Source organism: Wickerhamomyces anomalus, assembly GCF_001661255.1.
Source record: "Wickerhamomyces anomalus NRRL Y-366-8 unplaced genomic scaffold WICANscaffold_2, whole genome shotgun sequence".
Classification (NCBI taxonomy): domain Eukaryota; kingdom Fungi; phylum Ascomycota; class Saccharomycetes; order Phaffomycetales; family Wickerhamomycetaceae; genus Hansenula; species Hansenula anomala.
The window spans coordinates 737109-755280 of NW_017567111.1; the positions used below are offsets into that span (position 1 = coordinate 737109).

At 33.1% G+C, this 18172-nt stretch overlaps 9 protein-coding genes across 9 annotated transcripts; 3 read left to right on the forward strand and 6 right to left on the reverse strand.

Moving 5' to 3' along the window:
* Positions 1-159: 159 nt before the first annotated feature.
* On the reverse strand, positions 160-1693 carry WICANDRAFT_77530 (uncharacterized protein; the record flags this gene model as incomplete). Its single annotated transcript, XM_019184567.1, has 4 exons — positions 160-806; positions 861-887; positions 939-1039; positions 1098-1693. The coding sequence occupies 4 exons, from the start codon at positions 1691-1693 to the stop codon at positions 160-162; spliced, it is 1371 nt and encodes a 456-aa protein (XP_019040065.1).
* Positions 1694-1901: 208 nt separating this feature from the next.
* Positions 1902-3020, reverse strand: WICANDRAFT_83175 (uncharacterized protein; the record flags this gene model as incomplete). The annotated part of the gene is made up of 1 exon (XM_019185503.1): positions 1902-3020. One exon carries the CDS (start codon positions 3018-3020, stop codon positions 1902-1904), a length of 1119 nt encoding a protein of 372 aa, XP_019040066.1.
* A 1072-nt stretch (positions 3021-4092) lies between these two features.
* Positions 4093-6462, forward strand: VPS35 (retromer subunit VPS35; the record flags this gene model as incomplete). The annotated part of the gene is made up of 2 exons (XM_019181478.1): positions 4093-4981; positions 5048-6462. 2 exons carry the CDS (start codon positions 4093-4095, stop codon positions 6460-6462), a joined length of 2304 nt encoding a protein of 767 aa, XP_019040067.1.
* Positions 6463-6713: 251 nt separating this feature from the next.
* FBP26 (fructose-2,6-bisphosphatase) lies at positions 6714-8289 on the forward strand (the record flags this gene model as incomplete). Its single annotated transcript, XM_019181510.1, has 3 exons — positions 6714-6737; positions 6876-6948; positions 6998-8289. The coding sequence occupies 3 exons, from the start codon at positions 6714-6716 to the stop codon at positions 8287-8289; spliced, it is 1389 nt and encodes a 462-aa protein (XP_019040068.1).
* Positions 8290-8627: 338 nt separating this feature from the next.
* On the forward strand, positions 8628-10655 carry SSY5 (Ssy5p; the record flags this gene model as incomplete). The annotated part of the gene is made up of 2 exons (XM_019181605.1): positions 8628-8959; positions 9026-10655. 2 exons carry the CDS (start codon positions 8628-8630, stop codon positions 10653-10655), a joined length of 1962 nt encoding a protein of 653 aa, XP_019040069.1.
* Positions 10656-10683: 28 nt separating this feature from the next.
* PAM17 (Pam17p) lies at positions 10684-11133 on the reverse strand (the record flags this gene model as incomplete). Its single annotated transcript, XM_019180582.2, has 1 exon — positions 10684-11133. A coding segment is annotated over one exon (450 nt), but the record flags the coding sequence as incomplete, so codon positions are not given.
* A 680-nt stretch (positions 11134-11813) lies between these two features.
* On the reverse strand, positions 11814-13045 carry WICANDRAFT_90121 (glycerol-3-phosphate dehydrogenase family protein). The gene has a single exon (XM_019186211.1). It carries the CDS (start codon positions 13009-13011, stop codon positions 11848-11850), a length of 1164 nt encoding a protein of 387 aa, XP_019040071.1. The 5' UTR covers positions 13012-13045; the 3' UTR covers positions 11814-11847.
* A 109-nt stretch (positions 13046-13154) lies between these two features.
* Positions 13155-14977, reverse strand: CCP1 (cytochrome-c peroxidase). Its single transcript, XM_019186212.1, is given in 3 exon segments — positions 13155-13411; positions 13436-14580; positions 14599-14977. 1 exon segment carries the CDS (start codon positions 14560-14562, stop codon positions 13459-13461), a length of 1104 nt encoding a protein of 367 aa, XP_019040072.1. The 5' UTR covers positions 14563-14580; positions 14599-14977; the 3' UTR covers positions 13155-13411; positions 13436-13458.
* Positions 14967-17750, reverse strand: FAR1 (cyclin-dependent protein serine/threonine kinase inhibiting protein FAR1; the record flags this gene model as incomplete). Its single annotated transcript, XM_019184568.1, has 1 exon — positions 14967-17750. One exon carries the CDS (start codon positions 17748-17750, stop codon positions 14967-14969), a length of 2784 nt encoding a protein of 927 aa, XP_019040073.1.
* Between the last annotated feature and the right edge of the window lie 422 nt (positions 17751-18172).

Below are 18172 nucleotides of genomic sequence, written 5' to 3' on the forward strand. Positions count from 1 at the left end.
ATTAGAGCTCTAATTGCTCATTAAACCTTTACAATTGCCCTATAAAAATTCCCTGTCACTTTGATGCTTTTTTTGCCATAGAAAAAAACATCAACACCAACATTTCGCGAAAATGGACTACGTCGAGACATAAACAAAATTTATCTTCATTCTATAAAGTCACAGCTCTTGGGTGAAATATTTGGCTAGTGTCTGGAATGACTTTGATCTTTGGAGAGTTTGCTCTTTGAAGTGCACAAGTCTTTCTTGGAAAGTGTTGAGCCCGTTGTTGGAGCATGTGGGCTTCAATTCATTATTTTCCCTATATGAGATGTGATATTCATCTTCAACGTTTTCATCTTCTTGATATGATTTCCTCCCACTAACAGACCCTTCATTCAATCTACTTTCAAAATCAGCAGATTGGAAAAGCTCAGATAAAGTTTGATTTTTTGAATGTTCCCCCTTATGACTAAAAGTGTTGTATACAGTTTTCAAAGGACTGTTATCAGAGGATGGTATTGTGTTCAATTGATTAGATTCACTGTTTCTTCTTGGCCATTTCCATTTAGGTCCAGAATTATGACGTCTTATTGAAAGGCTTGACCGTCTAATGGAGACACTTGAAAGACGTCTTTTCAATTCACTTCTAAAAGTTGAAGGTTCAATTTGAGGTGGTGAAGGAGTTTCATTATTATCAGCTGGTGTATGGTCTTCATATAATTTATCTCTGACATTGGAGTAATGTCTAGAAACTTGTCTCAATATCTCCTTGGTTCTAGTTTTGATTCTTTTCAAGGTGGAGATTCCAAATTCAAGTTGAATATCTATAAAATGGGTTAGGATTTGAGACTTTTGATAATTGATAGCAATCAACTTACTTTCATATGCATCATATTCAGGTTGGTCTTTAATTGTTAGTTGTTTGATTCAAATCTAATTTCCAATTTTCAACTTACATATTGGCTTTATCTCATTATGTGGATTTGCAACTGGTTGTAAAGTCTCATTATTTGGTATTGGATTAGCATCATCAACATCTTGTTTTGGTTCTTCACCTCTAAAGCTCAAAAGTTAGTATTATCATCTAGAGCCCTATCAAATGGGTTTCCGCTCACAAGATCAAATCACCTTCAGGAGTTGTATGATTGATATAAGTAATATAAGTGTCATAAATTGGGTCATAATCTCCAGATAAAAGATCAGATTGTCTTGCAGTACCATCATTTTCAGATTTCAACATATTTGAATTAGTTCTCTCCACAGAATCTGTTTGATTCACTTCATCGCCAGTATTAATTTGATCACTAAAAATATCAGTTGGAGAATCTTTAATAACATCAATTGGAGATGCTTTTTTGAAATCATCAATTTCTTTATCAAGTTCATCATCACTCAACTTTGGAGTTGATTTTTTACTGGCAAAGAATCTTAAAGGAATTGAAAAGAATGAAGGAACACCTGAACCTGTTTTAGCTTGTTGTTCACCTGGAGAAACACTTAGATTACTTTCAGCGGCTGGAGTTGGTAATTGTTCAATCTTTTTGAAAATGATATTGTTATTGTTGGTCTTGAGTAAAGATGCTGGAGTGGTGGCCATTTCAGGAGAAGCTGGCAATTGTGAAGGCTTGACCTTTGATAAATCATGCTGGGACGAGTTGGCGGTTGTGTTTGCCGTGTTCAGGTAGAACTGGATGATGCTATTGGCAGACATTCTTCCACCAAGTAAACCTCGAATTGAGCACCAGCAATTGAATCCTCTCGTCTTTGTTGACCGTGTTGATTATTGAAATTTTAATGGATTTGATTTGATTTGATTTGATTTGATTTGATTTGATTTGATGTTTTTTTTTCAATGTTTTTGTGTCATATAAACACAAAGCTGCCTACAATGGGAAAACAAAAATCTCTTTATCCATTGCTCATACGAAATCAGGTGCCTCTCTCATTTTCAATGGCTTTTGACGCTTTCTCTCGTTCCAATGCAACGTCTCACTCAATCTTTCAAACCAGCCATTCTTTGTAGCAGAGTTCTTTATACATGGCAATGGGAAACGACTAGCCGTAACAGTGATGAAATCACCTTTATTCAACTCGACCCTATTCTTACCGTCAAATGAACACCATGCCGTGGAGCGAGCATCATATGGAACACCTATTCTCAAGATTATGGATTCTGGAATGATCAATGGTCTGAATGATAATGTATGTGGACAAATTGGTGATATTAAAATCCCTGGAATCTCTGGATGTACAAGAGATCCACCTGCACTTAGAGAATAAGCTGTGGACCCACTTGGTGTGGAAATGATTAATCCATCAGCTTCAGCCGTAGTTACTGCTTCTCTATCACCAAACACTTCTAATGAGGTCATTATGGCGTTGGGACCCCTATCAACAACAACTTCATTGAAAACACAATAAGTTTCTGAAATTTCATGAGTTTTCTTGATTGAGTTTAATGTTCTAATTTCTTGCTTTAAATCATTTGATTCATCTGGATTTATTGATTTCATTATAGTACATTCAAATCTCATTCTAATTGAACATTGATACCCATCTTCAATGATACCAGACAAGATTTTTGCATGATCCTCCACTTTAAACTCTGTTAAAAAACCCAAACTACCTAAACAAAATGGTAATATTGGGGGTATAATAGTTTGAAATAACCAACTTGCATATAATACAGTACCATCACCTCCAAATGTAACAATCAAATCAAATACTTCAGGTCTATAAGCACATTTATCACCATACCAAAAATGTATTCTATCTTCAAAAGTTGGATCTGATTTAATCAATTCTTGATATTGATAATATTCATTAGTTTTCAACTCTTCTTGAATATATATATTTATTTCAGTATTATAATCCAACAAAAATTTTGAAACTGTCTTTGCCCATTCATTAGGTTCTTCATCATAAATCTTTGTCAATATCATTATATTTACAATTTTAGCACGAATATTCACATGATTTAAAGTTCTTTCAATATCTCTAATCCCACCAACTATTTTACCCAATTGTCGTTTAGTCATCAATGCTGAGGATATTCTAGCCAAATCATGTTCAAGACAACTCTTGATCTCGTTTTTATTATCCTGGCCAGTTGTTGATGTCAATTCATGATCATAAGGTTCGAAAACTTTTAAATTATGAAGTTGAGCATTTAATAATGAAGGAATAACAGATTTGGACCCAATAGAGAATCTTTTCCTTGGAACAGGGGTATGCGGCGTTGAACCACCACTTGATCTAGTTTCCAAGATTTTCTCACCAGTCTTGATACTTTTCCCATCTTGATCACCTTCATCGTCATCATTTGCTTCAGTGAATGTAAACCTTTCCAATTCCTTCTTGATCTCATCAGGTGAATCCTTATCAGTAGCAGCAGCGATGGCATTGGCAGGATCACATCCTTTTTCTATCTGGCTCGAGGTGGTGACTGGCAGTGGGTCCTTTGGAGATAATAAGCCGTCTTGTTGGACAGCCTGGTTCTTGTTTTGGGACATGATTGATTCTGTTAAACGATGCTCTGTATATGGTTTACTCCAGACTTGAGCAGTTTAGAGAGTAGCTCTTTGTTTGAGATAATGTACTTGGATGAAATTGTTCTAGCTCTATTCAATTCAGCAAATACCGATCAACTAGCCTTTAAGTCCTTTCCAATGGTTGTAACCTTTATGAAATGTTGGATTAGTTTTGAATTGGTTATATGATCATGGCTCCATTTTAAAAGCAAGCGATTGTCCCGGGCCGTACCAAGAGAGGTGCTCTGCCTAGCTCTCTGCCTAGCCTCTGCCTAGCCTCTGCCTGGGGTCCTTCTGCCTGGCTTCTGCCTAGTCTCCTCTGCCCGTGCCTCAACCACTTTCTCTTTTTACTGACACTTTTCTTCTTGACAGTCACCCAATTTTCGCGAACTGATAAAAAAATCGAATTCGAATTCGAAAAAACAAACGAAGTAGCCACCAAAAACCAAAACACAACATTAAGTTCCAATCAAATCATATTATCCAATTGCTTTTATCTTTCCAATAATCAATCTACTCAATCATCAATTCTAAGAAGCTTTGCAATATTGATTCAACCTCAATCCCCCAAAACCACACAATGAGCGAACCGATAACCCCTGAGGAACAGAATGCTCTGTTACAAGACTCAATCAATGTCATCAAGCAAGAGACTGCTCAAATGAAGAGATCTTTAGAGACCAGAGGCAAACTAATGGATGCCTTGAAACATGCCTCTTTATTCCTAACAGAACTGAGAACTTCCCAATTGACCCCAAAACAATACTATGAATTATACATGATGGTTTTCGATTCATTAAATTTATTGGCAAATTTCCTTAAGGATAACCATCCGCATCATCATTTAGCTGATCTATACGAATTGGTCCAATACGCTGGTAATATTGTCCCAAGATTATATTTGATGATCACTGTGGGTACTGTTTATATGTCTGTTCCTGATGCTCCTGTGAAGGAGATAATGAAGGATATGATTGAAATGTGTCGAGGTGTTCAATATCCAATCAGAGGGTTGTTTTTAAGATATTATTTATCTCAAAGAGCGAAAAGTTTATTGCCTGAGAATCAAGATTCGATACAATTTGTCATTACAAATTTCATAGAGATGAATAAATTATGGGTTAGATTACAACATCAAGGTCCATCAAAAGAAAGATTGAAAAGGGTTAAAGAAAGAGAAGAATTGAAAATCCTAGTGGGTTCAAATTTGGTTAGATTATCTCAATTACAAAATGATAAAGAGGATTATAAAACATCTGTTTTGCCAGCTATTTTGGAACAAATTGTTCAATGTAAAGATGTATTGGCTCAAGAGTATTTATTAGATGTTGTTATTCAAGTCTTTCCTGATGAATTCCATCTATACACATTGGATGAATACTTGAATTGTATTAAAGATTTAAATCCAAATGTTTCCATTAAAAAAGTTTTAATTACATTGATTGATAGATTAACAGATTTTGCCAAACGTGAAGATTTAACAGATTTAGAAAAATTAACAATAAAGGAAACTGAAGAGAAGAATGATAAACAAGAAACATCTGAGGTACCAAAAGAAGAGAAAAAAATAAATCTTTTTGAAACTTTTTGGTATTATGTTAATCAATTGGAACAATCTAGAGAATTATCAATTGAAGAAATCAGTGGATTATTAGAATCTGTTTCAAGATTAACACTTACATATTATCCAACAAATTATGGAAACATTGACTTGATTTTCAAATTTGCCATTGATAAGATTAAAGAATTATCAACATCATCATCACAAGAACTTGAAACAGATCAAAATTTTAAAAGTTTATTATTAGCACCAATAAACAATTATGATAATTTATTAGATATTCTTAAATTAAAGAATTTTGGTGATTTATTAGATTCAGAGCCTATAAAGATTCAAAAAATTGTTAGTTTGGAAATTTTAAACAAAATTTTAAATGCTGGTATTAGATTGAAAAAAATTGAGCATGTTGATGGAAGTTTCAAATTATTAAGAGTCTTGATTGAAAATAAAGAGAAAACTACTGAAGAATCTGTTGAATTTATAACTGAACAAGAAAAATTGGCCAAAATTATTCATTTGATTGGTAATAAAGATACAACCATTCATGCTAAATTATTAGCAAATGCTAAAGGAGCATTAAGTAAAGGAAATATTAAACATACTTATCCTGCATTATTTTTCAATACTTTAAAATTAATTAGAAAGAACAAATTAAAAGAAAATCAAAATAGTTTATTCAAATTCATTTCACGTGTTATCAATGATTTATACAGAATTGGATTGAATGATCAAAGTTTTAAATTATATTTAGCAAGTGCATCAATTGCAGACCAAGTTCAAGCTGAAGAAATTGCTTATGAATTCTTTGCACAAGCTTTCACAATATATGAAGAAGCCATAAGTGATTCAAGATTACAGTTCCAAAGTATTGTCTCCATTGCTGGTGTTTTACAACAATGCAGAAATTTCTCTAGAGAAAACTATGATACTTTAATCACCAAGACTGCACTACATGGTTCAAAACTATTGAAAAAACCTGATCAATGTCGTTCTGTTTATTTATCCTCGCATCTTTGGTGGGGTGTTGAAATACCTGCATTGGGCGAAGAAGAAGGTGTTAGTGAATTTTATAGAGATGGGAAAAGAGTTTTAGAATGTCTTCAAAGATCATTACGTGTTGCTGATGCGTGTATGGATTCCTCCGTGTCCATTGAACTGTTTGTTGAGATCCTGAACAGATGCTTGTATTATTTCATTCACGGGAATGAATCAATCACCATCAAGTATATAAATGGATTGATTGAATTGATTCAAACCAATTTAGAATCATCCGTGACTAATGAAAATGGACAGATCAATGAGAACCCAAAGAAGCATTTTCAAAGAACGTTGGAATATATTGAATCGCAAAAGGAGATTGACGAGAGATTCCAATTGATAACGTGGTAAAATAAATACCCGGATTAGAAATTTTTTTAATTGTAGTTTATACGCGTGTGTCCCCGTTCCCAAATTCTGGGGAATTTTTTCACAAAAGAAAAAAGCGTCGAATTGAAGTTTTTGAATTTGTTTTAATTTTGTCTTTAACGAAAACATCAGACGAGTTTCCAGGAATTGAGCAATTGGCTGCTTATTGGATACGGTTATAAGTTGTTTATTCGGATTCGTCAGAGTGGAATACGTATTGGAAAAGTGTGAAAATGCCTGTGTACACCGTGTCACACGTAAGTTGATGACCTTGCTATATATCCATGGTCAAAGGGGGTCGAGTTTGTAAAAGATCTTGATGAGTTTTCTTTGATTATGAGGTATAAAATTGGATTGCTAGATTATATGAATCACTAACAAGCTGATTTTTATAGGTTCAAAACATTAGGATATGTGTTGTGATGGTTGGTTTACCAGCCAGAGGCAAATCCTTCATTTCTCAGAAAAGTGAGTACGACATATTGGTTCATTCAATACCAAAACTAACTTTAAACAGTTGTCAGATATTCGTCATGGCTTTCAATCAAGGCTAAATCATTTAACGTTGGTAGTTATCGTCGTCAAACTGAGGAACATCCGGATGCTGAATTCTTTGATTCCCATAACGAAGCAGGGATGAAGATTAGACAAGAAGCTGCACTACATGCTGTTAAAGATATGATGACTTGGTTTAATGAAGAGCAAGGTGTTGTTGCCATATTGGATGCTACAAACTCAACAAAGGAGAGAAGAGATTGGATACTGAGACTTTGTAGAGAAAATTCAATTGAACCAATGTTTTTAGAAAGTTGGTGTAATGATGAAAAAATCATTAAAAAAAATGTCCTAGATGTTAAAACTACTTCACCTGATTATGCTGGTCAAGATCCTGATGTTGCTGCTAAAGATTTTATGAAGAGAATTTCAAAATATGAAGATGTTTATGAACCTTTAGATGAGGTTGTTAGTAAAGATTTAACATTTGTTAAATTGATTAATGTTAGTCAACAAGTTATAGTGAATAAGATTGAAACTTACCTTGAGAGTCGAATTGTTTATTATGTTATGAATCTTCATATTAAACCAAGGTGTATTTATCTTTCAAGACATGGTGAATCAATGTATAATCTGGAGGGTAAAATTGGTGGAGATGCAGATTTAAGTGAACGTGGATTTAAATATGCTCAAAAACTACCAGAATTGGTTAAACAATTGGCTGGTGAAGATCATAAGAAATTAACAGTATGGACTTCAACTTTGAAAAGAACTCAACAAACTGCACAACATTTACCATATAATCAATTACAATGGAAGGCCTTGGATGAATTAGATGCTGGTGCATGTGATGGATTAACTTATGAAGAAATTGAACGTCAATTCCCACAAGATTTCAAAGAGCGTGATGAAAATAAATATGAATATCGTTATAGAGGTGGTGAATCTTATAGAGATGTTGTTATAAGATTAGAGCCTATTATTATGGAATTGGAACGTCAAGAAAACATTTTGATTATCACACATCAAGCAGTACTAAGATGTATTTATGCTTATTTCATGAATGTCCCACAAGAGGAGAGTCCATGGATGTCAATCCCATTACATACATTGATCAAATTAGAACCAAGAGCATATACTACACTAGTTGAAAGATTGAAAGCGGATATTCCTGCAGTGAGTACTTATAAGGAAAGAGGTACTAGTCAATTGGGAGAGAGAGAGGATGCTAAAAACAAATCCAAGCATTTAATCACTGGTGAGCCTGTCAAGGTGAAGACACAAGTTGCAGCAGCCAATGCTTCAGTCAACTAAGAAGAAGAAGATACTATACAATACAATACTAAAACCAAAACAAAGCATGATATTTAGCAGTTTCTATATAAAAAAAAGCTATTCAAAATCAACTTTTCTTTTCTTTCTTTTGGCTATCGCTATACCGTTTCTGCCCGTAACGATTTTTCCCTCGAGAACGGCCTTTTCGCGAACTCGAATTATGCCGTCTGATAAAAGATAAAAAACAATTAATACCCATTGCAAATTGGAAATTGTACCAGAATTCCGTTTGGGAGTGACATATAAATAAAGAGGGAGGAGCCATGAAGAGAATATTCAGTTTCAAGAAGAAGGAGCCATCAGAACGGACTCCAGAAATGTCCAGTAACAATAACGAGGAACAACAACAACAAGAAGCTACCCAACCAGAGTCAAATGAACAAATAATCCCAGAATCTACAAGATCTTCCTCTGAGGAGGAAAACGACCCTGTTGAATCGTTATTACCATCCAGTTATAACAGATCCTCCTTATTCTCGAGGGATAGAAACACTTTCAACACATTCTCCACAAACCCAACAAGTACAGGTTCTTTTGCCAGTGGAGGTGGTAATGCTAAACAGCAAAATAGCCTACGTATTGATAATATAGGGAAGCCTTTAAGAGTGCTGAGTGCTGATCGGTATAATGAACTAAGCCGTGTTGGTACGTCGACATCTATCCATTCCACTTCGCCTTCTGCAGTTGGGTCAAGTTCGTTTGGTAGAAGAAGAAGAAGTGATATTGAACAACAGGGAGGTGGTGTCAATGCACAGAGTGTTGGAGGAGGTGGTGGTGGTAGTAGTTCTAATTTAAGTGGACAATATGTTTCTGGTGGTATTGAAGTTGTGGAAAAGGAGTTGAGTTATTTGAATGAGAATTTGTTGGGGTTGATTGATCAGTTGAATCAAAGTGTATTGAATGTTTCAAAAGCTAGTATTTTGTTCATTGAATTTTTGGATGATACTGTGCCACTTAGTAATAGTGTTGCTGGTTCAATAACTATTCAAAGTAATGAACATATAAGAAGTATTATCAAGATTGCATTACAATTTTATGATAATTATTTAAGATTTGAAGTTTATGAAAATTCTAAAAATTTATTAATAAAATCATTAAAAGAATTTTTAACAAGATTGAATTTCAAATTTAGTTATAATGTTAATGAAACAATACCATTCATGAAGAATTTTGCCATTGAATTAGACAATGAATCTGAGGATGAAGAAGGTATGATTGCCCCAAATAAGGAAAAAATCGAACGTATAATCGAATTAATTTCGAATTCAAACTCAACATTAATATCAGATCAACAAGGTTCATTCATTGCACCAATAATGAGAGGTCTAACCCAAAATTCATCAGTCTTGTCAATAATGTTTGGATTCCCAGATCCTCAAACTGAACATTATGATATAATAAATGCATTATTTCAAACGTTTCCAGATGTTCATTTTTTCGTTAAAAAGGATTTCATCAAAACATGTGCAACAAAGACCAAATTTTCACCACCTTTCAAGATCCCTAATAAGAAAAAACCAGAGATTTCAATTTCAATAAGTTCAGAATCTGGTATTAAGACAAGTGGTACACTTGGTGGGTTTATACAACCAATCTTCAAACCAACAACGGATCCTTCATTAATGAAATATAAAGGTTCAAAATTCGCAATAACGTGTGCCCATGTATTGTTGAGTGAAAATCAAGATTATCCTAATGTGAGTGTTCCATCAAGTGTGTTGATAAATGCGTACAAGAGTGCTTTGAGGGATGAACGTGATAAATATGTTAAAAACTCTATTGAGTATGAATCTTATAATGAAGAATTGATCAAGAGTGATGGTTATGAATTGAATTTAGGACAAGTTGTTTGGGGTGAACGAGTATTAATCAAAAATAAAATCAGTGATATTGCAATAGTTAAAGTCAATAATGGTGTTAAATGTGAAAATTTCCTAGGTGAAGGTGTTGATATTTTCAACCCATCATTAAAATTTAAGAATTTATACATAAAGAAAACAATACCAACAAGTGATTTTAATAAACATAATAAAGTTTTCAAAATTGGTGCAAATACTAAATACACCACTGGTGAGATCAATGGGATAAAGATGATTTATTGGCTTGATGGATCTTTACAAACTAGTGAATTTATATTATCATCACCTGAACCAAATTTTGCCAATGGTGGAGATTCTGGAGCATTAATCTTGAATAATTTATCAAATGAAACGGGGTTAGGAGTATTAGGTATGTTGCATTCTTATGATGGAGAGATGAAACAGTTTGGGTTGTTTACACCAGTGGAGGATATCTTGGAGAGATTACATCAAGTTACTGGTATTGAATGGGATTTTATTTATTGAGTTATGTACAGATATATTAAAGGGGTCATTATAAGAATTCTTTTGTTTTTCTTTTGTAGGCATTATTATCTCTCAACCATTGTTTATATTGCTTTATGCTATTGATTTTCTCACCATAATAATCTGGAACAGGATTTGAAAAAGATTGGAAACTTGGATCAACTCTATGTTTATAAATTTTTGATAAGAAGATTTTATTTTTAGCATTGAACAATGGTAATTTTTTAGAATTTTTAGTTTTAAAGATTATTGAACCTAATAATGGACCAAATAAATAACCAACACCTGTTGTTGCTAAAAAACCTGCAAAGAAAATCATAAATGGATCAAACCCAAAGATTAATTGAGTTGGATCAATCTCTATATTTGATATATAACCCCATGAAGCAGTGGATCCGATTAAAGCAGTGATCACAGAGGAACCAATGTTGATATTTCTTTGTTCTTTACGTAATTTGAAGAAATCTGTCCATGATAAATCTTTTGGATTGATTGAAGGTGTAGTTGTTGAGGATTGTTGTAATTGAGATGATGAAGTTTTAAAAGAACGAGTAGTGGAAGAGATGAATGAAGTTGAAGTTCTTGAGATCTGGATTGATCTTTGGATCGTGGATTTTATGCCTAATCTGAGCATTATTTGAATATTAATACTTTTAATTAATTGAAGTTTTAATGGTTTGATTATAACAATTTCGTTCAAGTTTTTGGTGTTTTTTTGAAATGAATTCGCGAATTGCTCGGGTGTGACCCTGTTGATTATGTAATTACTATAGCCATAATTTGAATTAAATGAATTAATTGAATTAATTAGCTAAAATTTGTAATAAAATGAGTCAGATGATGGTTGTTCTAATGTGAAGTGTATTTGGGATAAAATTGTTTCATTAGCTTTATTGGTTTTAGCGTTTCTCGTTTTCCCTTGGTTCTTCTACTGACTGATGTTACCATCTGACGACCAGATAAACGAAACTCTACAACCCTTTTAAACCAAAAAACATTATAAATTAAACCTAATTATAACTGAATATAAACCCAAAATGAACAACTAGACTCTAGCTGTAGATATCTTTTTATTTTTAAATTGAAACTGAAACCAAATGTATCTTCTAAAATTATTCAAAATCAATTTGTATAACTCTATGCTATTGTGTATATGCCTGATATATATTTATCTCTTCTATTCTCTTCTCATCTAATCTTCTAAATCTTCATTTTCTTCAATCAATTCAGGTAATCTTTCAATTGATTCAGTACCATAAACAATTTGATAAATAGCTTCAAATAATGGAAACTCTTTAGTTAAACCTTTATTATCCAACAATTCATGAACTTCTTTAGCAGTAATGACACCTTGAGCAGATTGACCATTTAATAATTCTTTTTCAACTTCTTGAGCAGATTTACCAGTAATGGCCATATGTTTAGCAACTCTAACGTTACGACCACCTGCACAAGTTGTAATTAAATCAGCAACACCAGCAGATTCTTTAGTAAAAGTATCTGAATTAGTTTCACCTGGGAAAAAGATTTCAGCAAATTTAATAGTTTCATTTAAACCAAATCTTTGAATAGCAGCAGCTGCGTTATCACCCCATTGAACACCATGAACAAACCCAACACCAAGGGCAACAACATTTTTCAATGCACCAGCTAAAGAGACACCAACGACATCTTCAATGACACGGACATGGAAATAAGGTCTATGGAAGGCAGCTTTCAAGACTAATCTATCAATATCTTTACCTTGACCTTGGAAATCATTTGGAATAGTATAGGCAACAGTAGTTTCTGACCATTTTTCCTTTGCAACTTCAGGAGCCAAGTTAGCACCAGATAGGGCACCACAATGGACTTTTAAATGTTCAGTGATATAAGTTGATAATAATTCACAACCTTCTGGAGTGACTTCTAAACCTTTCAAACAAGAAATGGCTCTAGTGTGAGGTTTTAAATTGGCACCTTGTAGAGTCTTGATGATTCTTGGTAAGAATTGATGAGGAATGTTAAAGATTAATAAATCAGCACCTTCAGCAGCGTTAACCAAATCTGGATTTGCAACTAAATTTGAAGGTAGTGTGATACCAGGTAGGTATTTAACATTTTCATGGTTTGTATTTATAATTTCAGTTAAATTCTGACCATTAACTTGTTCTTCAAAGACCCACATATCAACTCTTCTTTGGAATAAATGAGGTCTTAGAGCAGCATTTTCAGCAACAACTTTTGCAATTGTTGTACCCCAATTACCAGAACCGATAACTGTGATTTTGTAAGGTTTTTCAGGAGCCAAGGAGGCCTTTCTGTTGGAAGTGAGGTGGTTGCCTAGTTGAGATAATCTTTGGGAAGCGGATGACATTTTGGATACTTTAATAATTGATGATTTGATGGAGTTCATGATTTGATTTTGTTCAATTGGAATTGCAAAGGGTTTTTATAGTTTTTTCCAAATTGAAAAAAAACAAAATTTGTTTTTGTCCCGAAAAGAAACGGTGAGTTCCGGGGGGAAGGAGCTGGGCCTAGGCCGGTGCTCGGGATTGGGGTCCGGAAGAATATTCTATAGGGTAGGCTATTAAAGGGGGACTATTCAGGTCTAGGCCCTTGTCTCCTGTGTTTATCCGAGGGCTAGTCTCTGTGTTTATCCGTGACATCATTGTGCGAAATCTTGTGTCATGGCACCTTTTCACTCAAGCGCAATGACAAAAGAAAAGAGAATGGAAATTACTTTAGTCTAGTTTAGATCTACTAGTTATTAGTTTATTAGTTAAATTATATGTTTATGTTATAGTATTACTAACCCATTACATCACTCCTGCTCGTCCAACGTCTGGAAGTAAAACACCTTGGACTCCCTTGGGAACTCTATCCCCAGCTCCAACAGCTTCTGGAAGTCTTTGGCAAAGTCCTTGAAGAACAGATCCTGGTCTTTGGCATACTTCACAACCCATTCTTTGTACTTTGGATCCTGGATCAAGGCGTAATCAGTAGGCAACATCATCAACCCATCCTTATCCTCATACTGTCTAGGTCCACTCCAGTCCTTGAACTCCCATCTATCTTCAAGTAATAACCTATAAAACTCATTGGTGAAGAAATTAGGAGACGCTGTCCAACGACCAGTGTATCCTGAACCTGGTCCACTGCTCTTCTTTTGTCCTGGTAAAACTGGTGCTAAAACATGACAGGACCCCAGGGCATGAGCTCCAATCAAACTAACAACTTCACGATCATTAAATCCCATACGACCAAACAATCCACGAACATAATCAGCATCCTGAGAAGCATCTGGTAATCTCGAAGTCTGTGCAAAATCTTCACCTTGATCTTTACGCCCATGTCTCCAACCAATCTTTGGACCACCCATCTCTTGAATTGCAACAACTCCTCCCAATGTATACAAATCTCCATAACTAATCCATGGATATTTGGTTTTAAACTCCTCTAAAAACCATCTCCCATTTTGTAACCCATTATTTGCAGGATCGTTAGCCTCTTTATCAATACGTATAGACCCACCATATGAACCACCAGTTTGATGAGGACAACCCTGATATCCCTTCTTAGCAAAAGTACCTGATAAATGCCATGCTAAACGAACCAAGACTGGTCCAAATCCAATATATTCATCATATTCATCATTATCACGGATTTTGGTTGCAATATCATTATAAATTTTCTGATAATCACCTTCATGATCTTTTGAAGCTAATGCAACATTTAATCCTGAACCTGCAATTAAAGCTTTACCATAATTCTTGTGGTTTTGATTATTGTTTGGGAATTTGTAATACTTTTTGGATTGTTGATCTTGGTACAATTGTGATCCTATAATCGTAATGGACCCAGCTCCTAATAACCCATAGATGAGTTTCTTGTTGAATGTGGTTTTAGCTAATTGAATTGTACTCATTATACCTTGATGAATTGATCAACTATTTCAATGTTCTTCCCAAGGATACTCCAATCCCTTTATATCCTCCCAATATTCTCCTCTTTAATAATCATGTCATCTAACCCTTTTGTAATGAATTTGACATCTAGAGCGATGAGATGGGTAAGGCCATCTTTCTCGACCCTGATTGGCCAGAGCCCAGTGCGTTATGTCAGCATCAGGGGCTGGCCCGAGCTATGAATTTGTAAGTGGAGATGAAAGAATTAGTGATTAAATAAAAGGAAATAATAGCCAATTTCATTGATTAATTCATTTAGATACAATTAACTACTGTTTTAATTATGTCTCATCAAGGTTTAAATAGGTAATTAATAAGAGTGTATGGTGATTACATAATCAGTATACAATCATAACTTCATTTATTAATACTCCCCAATCTTTATAGAATTTATAAAATCTAATCTCATTCTATTAAATTCATCATCATTTCCAGCTTTTTGTAATTTATTCAATTCTCCAATTAAAAAATCAACATAATTATTAAAATTTTTGAAAAATTCATTAAATTTTGAATCTTTATAAAAACTTGTATAATTTGTGGAACAACCTCTAATTAATCCAAATATTAACGAAATTAATTCATTTATACCTTTGGAAGTATCATCCCGCAATGTTTCCAAAATCATTAATTCTATTTGCTTCTTAACATATATTGAATCCTTAAATGATGATAATGGGGGTAATAATGGTATATCAATAAATTCAACATCACCATCTTCATCTTCAACTTTCCCTTCAATAGGTGACATTAATGACATGGTTTCAATCTTTCTCTTTCTTGTACTTGTACTTTCTTGAATTTGTAATTTCAATTTGAAAATTGAATTCTTTGATTTAATACCATTATAATTGTATGAATAATTTAATATAGGTAATTCAATAAATTGATTAAATGGAACATCATACTCTTTTTTCAATTTGGATAAATCAATTGTAAAGTTGAATTTAATGTTTTCATAATCACCATCAATCATATCATTTATAAATAATTTCAAATTATCTTGATCAGTTTTTTGCATAACACCATTTGATTCAATTGATTCAAATTTAATAAAATCTGGATTCTCAATCTTCAATTCAATATTAAATTGTGATATAATGATCTTATCCATTTGGGTGAAAATATTTGGAATCTCTTCAATAAATTTGGAAAATTCATTAAATCTATTAAATTGGAACTGATGATGATTCTTAAACCCATTAATCATATTAAAAACATATTCATGTTGTTTTGAATATTTCTCACATATCAAAACCTGATGAATAGAAAATTTATAATCAATCATAATCTTATGAATCAACCCTTCATTCAACACACCTTCATCACCTTCCTGTTCATTACCACTTATCAACATCAACTTCCTAACCCCATAATCATCCTCATCATTATTCAGTTCAGGCACCGTACTAATCAACTTCTCCACTGTTCTCAACCCAATCTTCAACTCTTGTAAATATCCAATCTTACTTTGGAAAACTTGTAATTCTTCAATCAATTCTCCCCATCCTGACCATGATGAATTAACCATCCCAATAAAAGTACCCTTCCCTATCCCAACAACTCTATTACCATCACGTCCAATTATAACTAATCCAAATTTATCCACTGTGGAGCCTAATTCAGATAACGTTGATTTAATGATTCCTTGTAAATTTCTCAAATATTCATCATTTGTTAACCTCGTGGTATTTATTAATGAAATTGTCATAATTATTGCTTTAGGTAAAATTGAAGGTCTTGGTAAAAAATTCTTCATCAATTGAAATGGTAAATCTAATCCTTTACTTGTCAATTCATTAAATCTCACCACTTCTAAAGGTATGCCCATGGTGCCATCATTAATTAAATCCCAGCCATTAGTGGTCATTTGTATTAATGGGATCTCTGAATCTTTATGTAATTTATTATTGAAAAAATCAACCCATTTGGAAATTAAAATCTTGTTGTTTGAACGGATTTGTAATTCTGGTAATGTTGATGAAATGAAATATAGGATAATAGTGGAATCATTAATTTTAATCAATTTGGAGAAATGTTCTTTAATCATAATTGTACCTATAATGGAATCTCCTTCTTCATTTAAAATTAATAAAAAATTCATAAATATGAAAAATTGAACAAATTCCCAATTATATCCATCAAGACTAATCTCCACAAAATCAAAGATACGTAATTTTGATAAATTTGATAAGTTTATACCTTTATTATCAATGATTTTCCTTTGTAAAATTTCAACAATTTTACCATTAATATCTTGTTTTAATTTAAATTCATCATTATTTTTCTTGGAATCTTCACCAAATTTTGATGTGAAAATATTTAAAACTGATCCAATCGTTATATCATCATTCGTATCAAACACTTGAACTTTATTAAATTCAGAAATAATATGAACATTCGGTTTAATTAAATCCTCAATTAAATATTGACTATTATTTGAAATTGATGAATCCATACTTGAAGCTAATGAAAACCTTGATTGTTTGGAACTTTGAAACCCTGCACTGGAACAATTTTGAATGATTTGTTCTTGTGGTGTGAATGGTGTGGAACTATATTGAGGTTTTGGTAATTCCATTATACTATCCTCTTCTTCATCCTCCTCATCCTCTTCAACTAATGTCTTGGAATATAATTCTTCAATGATATCATCATCTATTGGTTTTGTCCTCTTGGAGCAAATGCAACAAACTGGAAAATCATTAATATCTTGTTTATTAATCATCAATGAATAACAATCATAATGTGATTGATGATTACAATCCAATTCTAATATTCTTTCACCAGATAATTTATTAATCAATGGTTCTTCACAAAAACAACAATTATTTTTCAAAAATGACTTGTTATTCTGTTTATTATGCTTTATTTGGAATGTTGGTGATTCATCATCTTCTTCATCTAAATTATATGGATTTGAGGAACCTAAAAATGGGGAATCTAATTGAAACTCACCATGTATCCTTTTAGGTTGTTGAACCGTTGGTGGTGGTGTTAATGGATCAAGATTTAATGGTGGTGGGACATTTGGTCGTCCTTTCATTCTCTTTGGTGTTGTATTTATGAATTTATTCATTTTTTTATTAAGACTAGCTCTTTTCATTGAAAAGCTTCTTCTAAAGCTATTGTTGTTGGAGATATCCATGATGACTGGTTGTTGATCAAGTCAGGGGTATAAGAGATCTTGAAAGGATTTGATTTCTTTATATAAAAATGGCACCACTTGTTTCAACAGATTTTGATTGGGAAAATGACACCTCAAATCTTGGATACGACTCGATTGAGGAGGTCCCAAGATTCAGCTGATTGTGGGTTTTAACTTGTTTTTTTGGTTGTTTGTGAAAATTTTATTCCTCGATGCAGCGTATGCGGTTTTTAAATTAGTTGCAGCATGTAGAAATTTGCATCAATAATTTGCAAAACCAACACGAAAACCAGTTGAAACTGGGTTGAAACGAGAGAATTTACTCTAAGATTATAGAGAATACATTCATTAGTATATGTAAATCTATATCCACTTTAATTGACATTTAAATCACTATTTTCACCTAGTTTTTTCCACTTTTT